Source organism: Hippichthys cyanospilos, chromosome 1 (assembly GCF_059441005.1).
Source record: "Hippichthys cyanospilos isolate Australia breed blue-spotted pipefish chromosome 1, RoL_Hcya_1.0, whole genome shotgun sequence".
NCBI lineage: Eukaryota > Metazoa > Chordata > Actinopteri > Syngnathiformes > Syngnathidae > Hippichthys > Hippichthys cyanospilos.
The window spans coordinates 9,939,363-9,952,352 of NC_142369.1; the positions used below are offsets into that span (position 1 = coordinate 9,939,363).

Genomic DNA, 12,990 nt, shown 5'->3' on the forward strand with positions numbered 1-12,990 from the left:
CTTTCTTCCTCATGTCCACCTGCAATCCCCTCCCCCTTTTTTCCCTTTTTGCTTTTTTTCATCTTGATTTAGGCTCTGCACCGAGTTACGCAATGGGAGCAGGAAGCCACTTGCACGCACGCACGCACGCGCACGCGCTCGCTCACTCGCTCACTCACCTCTAGCGTGCGCATCTCCTTCTGCGTCAAGTCGTTGGATGTGGCACATTTGGTCCTCAAGCCCTCCAGGCTGGAGATGCTGATGTCGATCATGTTCTGCACCAGCTCGCACTGCTGCAACGCTTTGTGCGCGCTCACGCTCGCGTGCGCCGCACGCGGGCCGGTCTCGTCCTCGCTCATCGTTCCCATCCACGCACACGCACACTCCTCTCCTCTGCTTTGCGTGCGTGATCTCACGCGCGAGGGAAAAAGGTCCAAAGAGATGACAGGAGGTATCGCGGCGGCGTTATTAGCGGCTCCATCACCGATGAAGATGATGATGAGGATGCTGATGCTGCCTCATCACGGTGGTGATGGAAGACGAGAAAGAGGAGGAGGAGGAAGAGGAGGAGGTGGAGGAGGAGCTCGCAGTGATGCGAGGATGGCGGACGGCCGGCCGGCAGGACCGCGACGACGATGGACGAGGAGGCTCCGAAATGGAAAACTGCAGGGGCGGGGTGGCGGGCCCGGGGGTGTCCCTCAAACCGTTCAAGGCGATGAGGATGAGGATGCTGGTGCTGGCGGTGGTGCGGGGTACTCCCCCGACATGTTAGCCGTCAATCAAAGCCGCGAATCTCGCGAGATCACAACAAACTCGGGGGCTGGGGCTGTACAAATCCTGTAAGCTAGAATATAACGATTCCAGTTTTGTGCACGCATTCAAACGTTTCCGACTCAACTGCTCAGCACTTTGCATTCGATTTTTTAATCTCCAAAATAAAATTCGCAAATTAGGATTTGTAAGTATATTGTAAGGGTATCCTCTAATTGGCAGCTTTTTTTGAAAGCCAATTTTTGAAATAATAGCATTTAATTAGAATTCCTAACCTATTATTTCTCAGAAGAAGTGGATTCCTATTCTAAAAGCAAAATTCCATTGAAGGGCTCGCCAAAATTAGGTAAAATCAATAAAACAATATTCATTTGCATTTAGGTATTTATTTTCTTGAAGATGTACTGAATAAAGTGAGACGAAGTGTAAACGATGAAGAAAAACGCATTGTTTAACGTAATAATTTCTTTTATTTGCAAAAACTGAACCATAAAAGCATGCCTTGTAACGGTAATGTTTCCAAGTATTTAGACATTTATTTAAAAAAAATATATTGTTTATAAATTTACGTCATAGTTTCAGGACCCCGCCCACAATACCGGAACAAGCCTTCTCATTGGCTGTACGACGTGACGCATCGACGCTTCTTCCTGTTTGTGTCGCGCGCGCCAAAGACGGCGAAAAAGCACAAGTTGGAGCTGCGTCAAAGTTGCTATCGTGTCCCGGTGACATTTGAATCCCGCATTTAAGTGATGGCTTCCAGCTCTACAGCACCGCCCCAGTCCAGAAACCTACCCTGGTGAGCGAGACGCCGCGCCGGCGAGCCAAGTTGGCAAACGTTGCAATAGCCTTGTGCCTAGCTTCTTTGCTGCGTCTTTTTGAGATGAAATACCGATTGATCCTTGGCTCTTATGTAGTTGAACTACATTCTATCCTATATCCCGGGTAATGTAGAAGAAATACAAACAGACTCAGAAGAAATATGTTGAAGAAATACAAACAATATTTGGACCGTCAAAGCGAGTGCACAGTACCATAATTCGGGGTATTAAGTACTGATGAAGGTCGCCGATAACAGCCACAGATACTTAAAAACATACTTTCACTATTTAGTCATATTAAGCAGTTGAAATTACAAATTTAGTCAATAGTTAATTTGATAACGTCTTTTTTTCATGAACAATTATTTATACGGTTGGAAATATATTTGTTTGAACATGACATGTACTCAAGGCTCGAGTAGCAACCAACCGCAGCACAGCTAGCAAACGTCACATGGCCGTACAGGTGAGCCGTGATTGGCGGTTAATTGAGCCCTGAATTAATTATTAATTTTAATTAGTCATTTTAAAAATCAAACATTTAAAACTGAGCTCAATCATGAAAACGGGATTAAGTGGCAGCATGCTGGCAAGACATATTTACAGGAGGTAATGACTACTGAATCAAGGCAATTAATGGGATAATCAACTCAGCCATTTTTAGCAATAATAAAAGTTAACATGTGTAAGTAACTATTAGTACCAGTCATTTTTTAGACGCTTGACAGTATTTCAATAAATATAAATAAGTACCTGGTATTGAAACTGGTGGTATGATGTTATAATTATTTTCCCCCACACAATTAATACTTTTAAGTATATTTTTTCCGCTTTTGGATAGCCTCGCATGTATTGAAGGCTCAAGCAATGACCAATCAATCGTGGTTCGGCTTATGATCGTCACGTGACCAACAACCATGAGCCATGATTGGTCATTACCTGACCCTTGAGCACAGGTGATTACATTTTGTCCACAGCAAATCGAAGATGTTTTTTTAAATTGTGCATGAAAAATAATTTACTTAACATAACTGCAAGTCATTCACATTCTATGAATGTTACGTGTAACTTTTTTTTTTAAATGGCTACTTATTTTTGTCTGAACATTTTCCACTGCATTTATTCGAAAGAAATCAAACATTTAAATACATCTTAGTTGCGTTTATTCTCCCATTAAAATTTGCTTAAAATCGTAATTGTCCGGAAAATCGAGATTCTTTTTTGTTTGGCTGCATCGAACCAATCGCGTTCCAACTTTGAGTGGTTGTGTTCCATGTGTTGTAGGGTAGAAAAATACCGACCGCAAAAATTGGACGACCTGATCTCACACAAAGACATTCTCACCACCAGTAAGTTGCAACTTGCAGTTGAACTAATACGTTGAAATAAAACGCGTGTACTCTATCCAGTCCAGAAGTTCATCAGCGAGGACAGACTGCCGCACCTGCTCTTCTACGGTCCGGCCGGTACCGGCAAGACCTCCACCATCTTAGCCTGTGCCAGGCAGCTGTACAAGGGCAAGGAGTTCAACTCCATGGTCCTGGAGGTACGTAGGTCCTCTCGGTTCTTTATTAAGAAGAAGAAAAAAAAAACCACGTTGCTGTGTCGTGAGCGGCGCTTGTATTGCAGTTTAACGCGTCGGACGACCGAGGCATCGACGTTGTGCGAGGGCCCATCTTGAGCTTTTCCAGCACCAGAACCATCTTCAAGTAAGATGGAGCCCGTCTCATTCTTAGTCAAGTACCACGGTGAAAAGACTTCACCTGCCTATTTAACTAATTCAGTCCCAAAGACATCTTTTTTTTTTTTTAGAACTCATACTTTCAATCACATGTACTAACCATAACTCAACCATAACCATAACAAAATCAACTTAAAATTGATTTTTTTTTTTTTTTTTTTTTACTGAGGAAAATTCATTGAACGCTGAAAATTGAACACCATCTCTCTTTGCTAAATTAGGGTGCCTTTTGTAATGCAAACGTGGGAAACATCGCCCCCTGGTGATAGGATGACAAAGTCCTTGATTTGACATGTAAATCAGGCTTTTTAAATGTTAATATCGTGAGGATCATCTTATTTAATCGTGGCAGCCAATCGCGATTAAAATTAGATTAATTGTACTCCTTACTTGCGATTAAAATTAGATTAATTGTACAGCCTTACAATTTGCCTTACAACTTGCGATTAAAATTAGATTAATCGTGCGGCCTTACTCCTTACTTGTATTTAATTCAAAATAATTTTCAAGGACCTATCTGGCTCCAACAAATAAAAATCCTCCTGTAATGATTAGCAAGTAGGCAATCGGCTTTTTCAAAGTGACTCATTTGCTTCCTGGTCTTCCTCAGGAAAGGGTTCAAGTTGGTGATCCTGGACGAGGCCGACGCCATGACCAATGACGCCCAGAACGCACTGCGGCGAGGTAAGCTTGGAAACGCCGTTGCGACCGCGCTTCGTCTCTAATGTGCATAACGTGTACCTGCTGCATCAGTGATGGAGAAATACACGGAGAACACTCGCTTCTGCCTGATCTGCAACTACCTGTCCAAAATCATCCCGGCGCTGCAGTCCCGCTGCACGCGCTTCCGTTTCGCGCCGCTGGCGCCGGACCAGATGATACCCAGGCTGCAGCACGTCATCCAGCAGGAAAAGTTAGTGGCTACCTTGGAAAATATTCTCCTCTAAATCTAGATAGGTCCTTGGTAAAAAATCCACGGCCATTTTTGAAAATGATCCCAGACTATGCTAACCAACTAACAATTAGCATTAGCGCGCTAGCGGTTACCATTTAATGTCAATATATACTGTCTGCCATTTAGTTCACACATATTTAATGCTATCTGTATATCACACGTGTATGTCACTTACAGACGATGGTAATAAAACTTTCTACTGATGAAAATGGAAGTTTATTGAGTCATTGTTTTTATTTTATTTTGTTTCTGCGTCTAGCGTCGACGTCACTCCGGGTGGAATGAAGGCGCTGGTCACCTTGTCGTCGGGCGACATGCGAAAGTCCCTGAACATCCTGCAGGTGCCTCAGTCATTTCCTCCAAGGTGGCCATTTTGATCTTTTGATTACCGCCTGCATGTTGACAGAGCACTAGCATGGCGTACGGCCGCGTGAGCGAAGAAACGGTGTACATGTGCACGGGACATCCGCTGCGCTCGGACATCGCCAACATCCTGGACTGGTCGCTCAATAAAGACTTCACCACCGCTTACAAGCGTAAGTCAATACAGTGGAAACTGGCTTCACCTGTTTTGTTTTGTTTTTTTTAAATTCAGAGTTGCCTCAGCAAGTGTATGGTAATCATGTGATCCCTTTTCTAAAAGTGAATAATAAATAAAATCATACATCATATAATATTTTAATAATATAATGTAAATTACACCCAAGACAAACTTGACAGCAATAAGTTTTTTTTTTTCCCGCCATGCAATGATTCTAAAAGGTATGTTTTTGCAAATGTTCGAAAAAAAAGCAAAAAAATTAAATAAAAAAATACGGTATACAACCGAAATATATAGGCTGCTCCATCCGTAAAATAGTCCTATTTTTCACAGTGGGGCTTGGGCAACGCTGTTCTATTTGAATGTGAGTTCATCTTTAGCCACCAGATGTCACTGTGGGAGATCGAACGTTCTTAATCAGTGGTTCTCAAATGGATGTACGGGTAACCCTGGGAGTACTTGAATAAAACAAACAAATATGCAAAAAAAAAAAATCCTTTGAAAATAATGATTGAAGTAATTAAATGTTTCAGGAAAATCAGTTCATTTAAACTTTTTATTTTCAGTAGGTTATTCAATTTATTTTAAAAACCTAGATTCTCGCCTATACTTTTCCCGTGCCACTTCTCGTTACCTGTCAAGTTGATGATTTATTATTTATATATATATATATATTTTTTTTTTTTTTGAGAGCACAGGTCTGACACTTTTTGTATTTTTTTAAGTTTTATTTTTATTTGTACTTTTAACATTACTAATTAAGTTAATGATTTATTTTTGTAATCCCAAAAGGACATTTTTTGTTTGATATTTTTGTGTGGACAAGTATTTATTTATACTTATTTCTTTTTGAGAACAGCTGTCTCTTTACATTGATTTTTTTTTCCAAGGCAAATATATTTTAATAATAAAGTTATTTCTTTTTGCTAACCGATCTCTTCTATGATCCTCAAAGAGGACACTTTAGGTTGATTATTTTTCTGTGTACCACTAAAAATGAAGTTGAAAAAGTTCTGAAGTTTAATAAATCAGACACTGAAGACATATTTTAAGTCTTTTTTTGAACCAAAAGTTCGCTTTCATTTATTAATCAATCATTCCAGATGATTTGATCATTCCTTTTTTTTTCTGCCATCACTAGTGAAAATCTGACCTATTTCAGATTTTTAAAAATAGTGTTTTCCCCTTTGTTGTGGGAACACACATGTACAGAAAAATAAATAAACAATACTCACAGGTATATATGCTCCCCAGCGGTGAAAAATGAGTTGCGTCCATAACGTTTACGTTTAAGTGCATGCGAGCAGCTCAAAAGTAAAGGCAGACTCAACAGGAAGTGCACATTAAACGAGACGTGCAACAGGTGCTGTGCAAAGCAATTAAGGGTTGTCTGTCAATGACGTATTTAAAAAAAAAAAGTGGTAGGAAAGGTTTTGAAAATGTGGGACGAAGTGAGGGCACAAACCAAGAAAAAACACGTTAGTGGGGTTCCACTTACAAATTCAAGACCTGTGTGGCTGTGAGTGCAGGATGCTTTTTATAACGTTCACCTTCATGCGTTCGCCAGAGATCCTGGAGCTGAAAGTCTTGAAAGGTTTGGCGTTGCAGGATATCCTCACTGAAGTCCACCTACTCATCCACAGAGGTACATCGAGGGGGTGTAATTGCACATTTAGAGCACCAGGTGGTACTGTGGCACTCTTATACTCAAAAGAGAGTTTGTTCAACGCTGTCTATTTGTCAACAGTTTTTTCTAAATCAAATTAATAAGTAATGTGATTAAGAAATAAAATCAGCAGAAATATTGGCGTCAAATATTGCATCGAATGGTACAGTTGGCCAAAATTGTTTCTAGGTTGATTAATAAGTATGGACATTTTTTTTCCAGGCATTTTAAGCTTTTTTTTTTTTCTGATTTTTTTTCCCTGTAAGAAGTCAAGTTAACGTTTGCTGAAATTTAAATGGATTTTTTCTTTTGTTAGTGGTAATAAGGGCTCGGGCCTTCCTGTGTGGAGTTTGCATGTTCTCCCCGAGCCCGCCCGCGTGGGTTCTCTCCGGGCACTCCGGCTTCCTCCCACTCCCCAAAAACATGCACGGCAGGTGAATTGGACATACTAAATTGTCCTTAGGTGTGATTGGGCGCGTGATTGGTCATTTGTCTCTGTGTGCCCTGCGATTGGCTGGAAACCAGTTCAGGGTGTCTCCCGCCTACTGCCTGAAGCCAGCTGAGATAGGCGCCGGCAAGCCTGCGACCCCTGTGGGGATAAGCGGCTAAAGAAAATGGATGGATGGATAGTGGTAATAAGGATACAATTTCAGGCATATTTATACAAATTTCATAGATAATGATCTCATTTACAGTCACTGCTGCAAGTGTGGGGGGGCACAAAATGTTTTCTCTGTCCTTGAAGGGGGGAACTTTGCAAAAAAATAACAAATTAGAAGCACTGCCCTAATGCAACTTAACAGGCATTGCACCTGAAAAATAATGATCAATTGAATGTATTGAGCATGAAAATGGCTAAAGTTAACTTTCCATTTAAAAGGCCCTTGGGTTTCTGTACATGCTGAACAGTGAGTGGGTTTCTCTAAACTTTTGAGGCGGCACTTACTGGCTGTATAGTATGTTGTAGTTTAATGCCATCAATTATTAAAAGATAGTGACGATCAAGGAAAATATTCTCAATATATTCCGACCTTAATGTGAGTGTTGTATTTTTCTGTTTTTATGTGTGTGTGTTTGTCAATCATTTTTAATGTGCGTTTCCTGAATTGAAAGTGGACTTCCCGTCGTCGGTGCGGATGGGTCTGCTCATCAAGCTGGCCGACGTGGAGTAAGTCGCGCGATTCGGTGGGGAGAAGCGAGCGGCGACTCGGGCTGAGCCTGTGCCGGTTTTTGCCGGTTTTAGGTACCGGCTGGCCTCGGACACAAATGAGAAGATCCAGCTGAGCTCCATGGTGGCGGCGTTCCAGGCCGTCCGCGAACTGGTGGTCAGCAAGGCCCAATGAGGAACGCAGTTATGATATTTGAGTTTGATGACGTGCCGCAATTAACAGGAAGAAAAATGTGTGTTGGATTAAGTTTTCTTTTTTTTTTAATCATATTTGTTTTGCCAAATCTGCATCTACAATTCAATATTGTTTACATTTTGGAATAAAATTGTTCAAAACTATTAAAATCCTCATTTGAATATTTTGGTCAATCCCGCTATAACATTTTGATCAACCACAGCAATAAACAGGAAAACAACAATGTGATTTAGTGTTTTTAATAAAAATGATTCATGTTATTAACATGCGGTTATATAGTAGTGGTGCAATAGACAACCAAAAGGTACAATTAAATAAATTAGCAGCAGTATCAAATAGTGCTAGTGCAGTAATATGTCATTAAGAGAAATGCCCCGTTTTCTTTTTTCGTTTTTTTTTGTCTTTCCTCTCCACATTCAACGCGAGTGTGGGGATATGTTGCGATAAGTGAGGTACTCCAAGATAGTCTTCGGCAAGGGAAGCGGCTCCACCTGGTGCGTGGACACCGAGTGGCGCAGGGCGGCGCGGCACAGGTGCCGCAGACCCGGCACGGCCTGGGGCGCGCGCCAGAACTTCACGTGGCCATCACGCGTTCTGTAATTATGTTTTGAATTAGCACGTTGTTTTAACTCTTGTGCCCACACTCCACCACTTTGCATTTTTTTCCCTATTTTTGTAAATGCTTTTAAAGGCGTAATAATTCATGTTTTTTTTTTTTTCTTCAACCACTCAAATTGTTCAGTGACATCAGTTCTATTCATACATATGTAGGTAAAATTTATCAACACGCACACAAAAAAATTAAAAAATGCCATGGTCTGTCTTTGTATCCTGTGAAGTGACTATGACGCTTGAAGACAAAGCCATTAACTGGTCTCTACTGCCACCTACTGTCTTGAGGTGAAACACGAGTCAACAAAGAATTTTCTGTTTGCTGACAGTTTGACGGCCGCTTAACAGAATGTCGCAAAAATAGCAAGAAAATCAATGTTATAAATCCTATTTAAATGCATCTCAAAAATTTTAATAATGGTTTTATATGGTCCAAAATTTGGACAATGATTATTTTTGTACTCAAAATCTCGCACGCCCTGCAGCAATCATATAGAAACGTCAGAATCGTTGCATGCATCATATTTACCCCGAGGCAATGACTCCCCCTTGTGGATGGTACTTGCAGCACAGCCCGTTGGAGTCGCGGTCGTCTTGCGTCTGCATGCTCAGGCCTGCGTTTCCCGGTTCCCAGATGCAGAGAGCTCTGCGCGGCAGACACGTGACGCCTAAGTCCACGTTACCATGACAAACGTACAAAGTGAAAATCCAGCTCACCTGTCCGTCACGATGGCCAAGTGCACGCCGCTGGGAGAGAACTGAATGGACGAGATCTGGTTTTGCCCGTAGTCCTCAAAGTAGTCTCTTTGGCAGATGATATGAGTCAGCATATTAGCAGCTTGTTTAGCGTACAACACTTGGCATCAGGCGGGTTTTCAAAATAAAAGCCCATCTGGCTCCTTACACAAGCGTGGCCAGCTTCTGCGCCGTGTACGGGTCCCACAGGTCGATCCACCAGCTGGCCCCGCTGAAGGCTGCTGTGGCAAGCAGCGCGCCGTCGGGCGAGAAGTCGCACGCCGACAGAAGGTAGAGCGTCTTGTGGGCGCCGTCCGTCAGGTTACGGATGAACGTGTACGAGCGGAGGCTCCACAGGCACACCATCTTGGAAAGACAACATATAAGTATAAATCTGACCGCTTCAGAAGAAAAAGTCCGGCTCTGACCAAAGTCTACTGACTTTGCCTGGAAATCAATTGGCTACGTCCTCTTAGTTTGACAGTAAAAACAAGTCCACCAGCTTGGACTGTTAACTGGGAAAATGAACCACTTTTGTTATTACTTTTGCTACCCTAAATGGACCACTTGGTTTAAAGATGCAATGAAAATGTAGTGAGTTTCCAATGTGTCGGGCTTCCTTAAACCATCTAGAGCAGTAAAAAAAAAAAAAATTCAAGTGGTTCAAGAGACTTCATAAACTCATAAAACTTTTTTTTCGTTCCCCTAGATGGCCCTCTTGGTTTAAAGATGCAATGGAAATCAAATACATTCCCAAATCAGCCTTTATTTTTACACAAAGAGCATCATCTAGAAGAGTACAAAAAAAAAAAATCACATGGTTCATGAGGCTTCATTTACTCATCAAACTTAGCGATGTGAAAACGAAGAATCATGAAACAACTTTTTACTCTCCGAGAACGTCCTTTAGGTTGATACATTCAATAAATATAAATAATGATACATTTCACAAGTGGTTCATGGGTTTCATTTTCTCTCAATGATGAGAAAATGAAGCCTCATGAATGACTTTTGATATTTTTTTTGCTCCTGAGATTGCACTCCTTGTTTAAAAGTGCAATACAATTGAATTGCATTTAATGCACTAGCCGTTTTCTTCAAACCAAGAGCACCATCTAGCTAGAGGAGGAACAATACCTGCATATGACAGGTGCTTCATGATGCTTTATTTTCCTAATCACTACTGCCAACCCAAATGTTTGCATGCTCACCCTGTCGAAGCGCCCCACCGTGGCCATCATGCTGCAGTCGGACGACACGCAGCAGCAGCTGATCCAATCTTTGTGGCCAGACAGCACCTGAACTTTCTTGCCTGAGCACACAAGAGCACAATTAGCTCCGCTTTGGCTTTTTATTTTGGCTTTCCAGACACAACAGCATTCCTCGTTTTGTCCAGTTAGAACGATTGCATTCTTTCCAACGAGTGGAAATTGATGCCGTCAACAGACTTTGCCCGAGTTAACCCCGAGGCACACACCTTTGTGCGCTAAGTCCCACACTCTGAGAGTCTTGTCACGAGACGACGACACCAGCGTCAGCGTCCCGTTGGGAGGGAAAAGCAGGTTGCGCACAACCCCCTCGTGGCCATAAAGGTCCAACACGGCCACACCTCAAGCAACACAAAAATCAATCATGAGGCAGCAAGTCAACATTAACAAGTACTTCATAAATGAAGTGGGCGCTTACCGGTGAGAACGTTCCAGATTTTAATGGTACCGTTTTCCAAGCCGGTGGCCAGAAGTAGAGCATTGTTGTTTTTGATTCCTTTGGATACTGGTTTCTTGGCCCCGCCGGCAGATGACTTCGGGGCCCGGGGCCCGAAGGCCAGACCCCAAACGGGATGGCCGCAACTGAAGCTCTTGTCTCCTCGGTCCACCTCGCCGTCTTGACTCTCTCTGCGGGGGAGGATGTCAACAAAAATGTAAATCATTCACCAGGCGGTCAATGATTGCGCGAAACGAAGATCATGCTGTGTTCACAAGTGAATTTTTGGACATTTGGAGATCATATTTTATTTGGGGAAACTTGTGTAATTGTATTGTCATCGGCCCAACTCCTGACAATCAGATAAGGAGCATTCTATTAGGGAAATATTAAATATTAAGTCTTTTTTTTAAATATATAATTACATTTTTATTAGCAAACATTCATTGTTCAAGCTTTTTTGTTGATCACTTAGACAATATATATATATATATATATATATATATATATATATATATATATATATATATATTAGTATTTTTTCGGGTTGGAAAGTAAATCAAATTAATTTAATTAATTTGCATAAGGGAAAAATTGCTAAAGCGTGACATTTAGACAATTTTATTGTAACATTTAAGCAAGTTGTGACACGCTATGAATAACTATTTTCTGCTCACCTGAATTGGAAGCTCCAAAGTAACATTTTAAAGCAGCTTATTGCGAACGCTCGACAAGCTTCTTTTTTTCTGAGAGTGTTAGCGTTTCCGAGGGTTTTTTGAACGCCTCGCGCGACTGAAGGGGAACGTACTGCGAGTCGAGCGGCCAGGCGACCACCCACACGATGCCGTGCCCCATGGACCAAGCGAACCAGGCTCCGTCGGGGGAAAAGTCCACGCTCCACGTCTCGCAGCCGGGCCGACCCTCCAGCGACGGCGGCCGCCGGGTCTTGAGCTCCAGGATGAGCGCCGGGTCGGTGGAGGCTGCGGAAGACCAAAACAACCGCGTCACGCCCACGCGCGCTCCCCCAGCCTCGCTCGCCTCTCCCCCCGGCCTGCTGTCCTCTTTAAGATAGTGATGCGTTTACGTACGCGTCGGCCGGAGCTCCGCCGCGGTGTCTTCGGTGGAGCACATCGTCGTCGCGGTCGTCTTCACATCATTCCGGTTTCTAACCTTCCGGCGTCCGTGGAGACGAACTAGTTGAGGCTAGTTGGGAATCCGCGAGGGAGGAGGGGGTTGCCTGTCAGTCGGGAATGAAAAGAAGGCGACCGGAAGCCTTTTTTTCAAGTCTTGGGTGCGGATGACGGCATATTTCCGAGCGTTGTCACTGGTCACGTTCTCGGAGCGCCTTACGTAACAATAAGCCACGCCCCCTGGAGCTGGGTTTCTCCTCCCCTCCGTCCAACCCTCCCATGCTTTCATTCGCTGGTTTTCGAAAGTTTTACACCAAGTACCGCCCTAGAAAAAGACACTTATTTACCTCCAAGCCGCACCATTACAAATCTAGTGTTCCCTCGCTACATCGCGGTTCGGTTATTGCGAATTCACGCTCCTGCAGATTTTCATTTTTTGGCCATAACTTGCTATTTCCTCCTTTTTCAGTCAAACCAGGAAATAAATAGCAATTGTAATTATGGCAACTTTTTTTGTACTGCAAGTTTGACACTATTTTTCTTTGTTTTGCTTCTCGTTAAGTCAGACAAGAAAAATAATAAAGAAAAAAATATCAACCTCTATGACAAGGATTTTCTTAAATGACTGCAACTCTCTCCTATTGCGAAGTTAAGTTCCTATTTTTCTTGCATTTTTTCTTCTTTTTCAGTCAGACCAGTGAATTAAAAAAAAAACAGTCATTCATTTTGCTATTTTTCTTCCTTGTAAATCAGATAATTTTTCATGTGCAAATACCTCGAAAAACACATTTTTCCAGTTGCTGTGAGTGAAAATGACATAACATGATGTGCACGCGTTCACAAGCTGAAATGCACCTGTTAACAGCTTGTGAATGTCACATGACCAACAGGTGAGCTGTGATTGGTCGTTACCTGATGTTATATTCAATTTAGCAAGTGTCAAAATCATTCTTGAAAAGTTACATGAAAAA

The 12,990-nt window shown here is 42.3% G+C and overlaps 3 protein-coding genes across 4 annotated transcripts in view; 1 reads left to right on the forward strand and 2 right to left on the reverse strand.

The window, feature by feature from the left end:
- The window catches only part of ksr2 (kinase suppressor of ras 2), a 75,091-nt gene extending 74,344 nt beyond the window's left edge, over positions 1–747 (reverse strand). For both annotated transcript variants that reach the window (XM_088409692.1, XM_088409684.1), the window contains exon 1: positions 159–747. In XM_088409692.1, coding sequence (XP_088265818.1) covers positions 159–347 — 189 coding nt within the window. In that variant the 5' untranslated portion in view covers positions 348–747. The remainder of the gene's footprint in view (positions 1–158) is intronic.
- rfc5 (replication factor C (activator 1) 5) lies at positions 78–8,066 on the forward strand. The gene is made up of 12 exons (XM_088409714.1): positions 78–1,096; positions 1,327–1,549; positions 2,856–2,920; positions 2,981–3,117; positions 3,201–3,280; positions 3,923–3,996; positions 4,066–4,225; positions 4,527–4,608; positions 4,674–4,803; positions 6,376–6,453; positions 7,588–7,642; positions 7,718–8,066. Exons 2-12 carry the CDS (start codon positions 1,503–1,505, stop codon positions 7,815–7,817), a joined length of 1,008 nt encoding a protein of 335 aa, XP_088265840.1. The 5' UTR covers positions 78–1,096; positions 1,327–1,502; the 3' UTR covers positions 7,818–8,066.
- wsb2 (WD repeat and SOCS box containing 2) lies at positions 8,062–12,219 on the reverse strand. Its single transcript, XM_088409702.1, has 9 exons — positions 11,978–12,219; positions 11,698–11,869; positions 10,872–11,080; positions 10,663–10,794; positions 10,397–10,497; positions 9,355–9,551; positions 9,168–9,254; positions 8,980–9,096; positions 8,062–8,432 (listed from the first exon to the last, which is right to left on the reverse strand). Exons 1-9 carry the CDS (start codon positions 12,018–12,020, stop codon positions 8,255–8,257), a joined length of 1,236 nt encoding a protein of 411 aa, XP_088265828.1. The 5' UTR covers positions 12,021–12,219; the 3' UTR covers positions 8,062–8,254.
- Between the last annotated feature and the right edge of the window lie 771 nt (positions 12,220–12,990).

Excerpts from the sequence above, each read along its gene's own strand:
- rfc5 (XM_088409714.1), top strand. The coding sequence starts at position 1,503 with ATGGCTTCCAGCTCTACAGCACCGCCCCAGTCCAGAAACCTACCCTG. Across the intron at positions 2,921-2,980 it reads CAAAGACATTCTCACCACCA|TCCAGAAGTTCATCAGCGAG; the intron begins GTAAGTTGCAAC and ends TACTCTATCCAG. Across the intron at positions 4,226-4,526 it reads CACGTCATCCAGCAGGAAAA|CGTCGACGTCACTCCGGGTG; the intron begins GTTAGTGGCTAC and ends TTCTGCGTCTAG.
- wsb2 (XM_088409702.1), bottom strand. The coding sequence starts at position 12,020 with ATGTGCTCCACCGAAGACACCGCGGCGGAGCTCCGGCCGACGC. Across the intron at positions 11,081-11,697 it reads GCCTGGCCGCTCGACTCGCA|AGAGAGTCAAGACGGCGAGG; the intron begins GTACGTTCCCCT and ends CCTCCCCCGCAG. Across the intron at positions 8,433-8,979 it reads GGGGGAGTCATTGCCTCGGG|AACGCGTGATGGCCACGTGA; the intron begins GTAAATATGATG and ends ACATAATTACAG.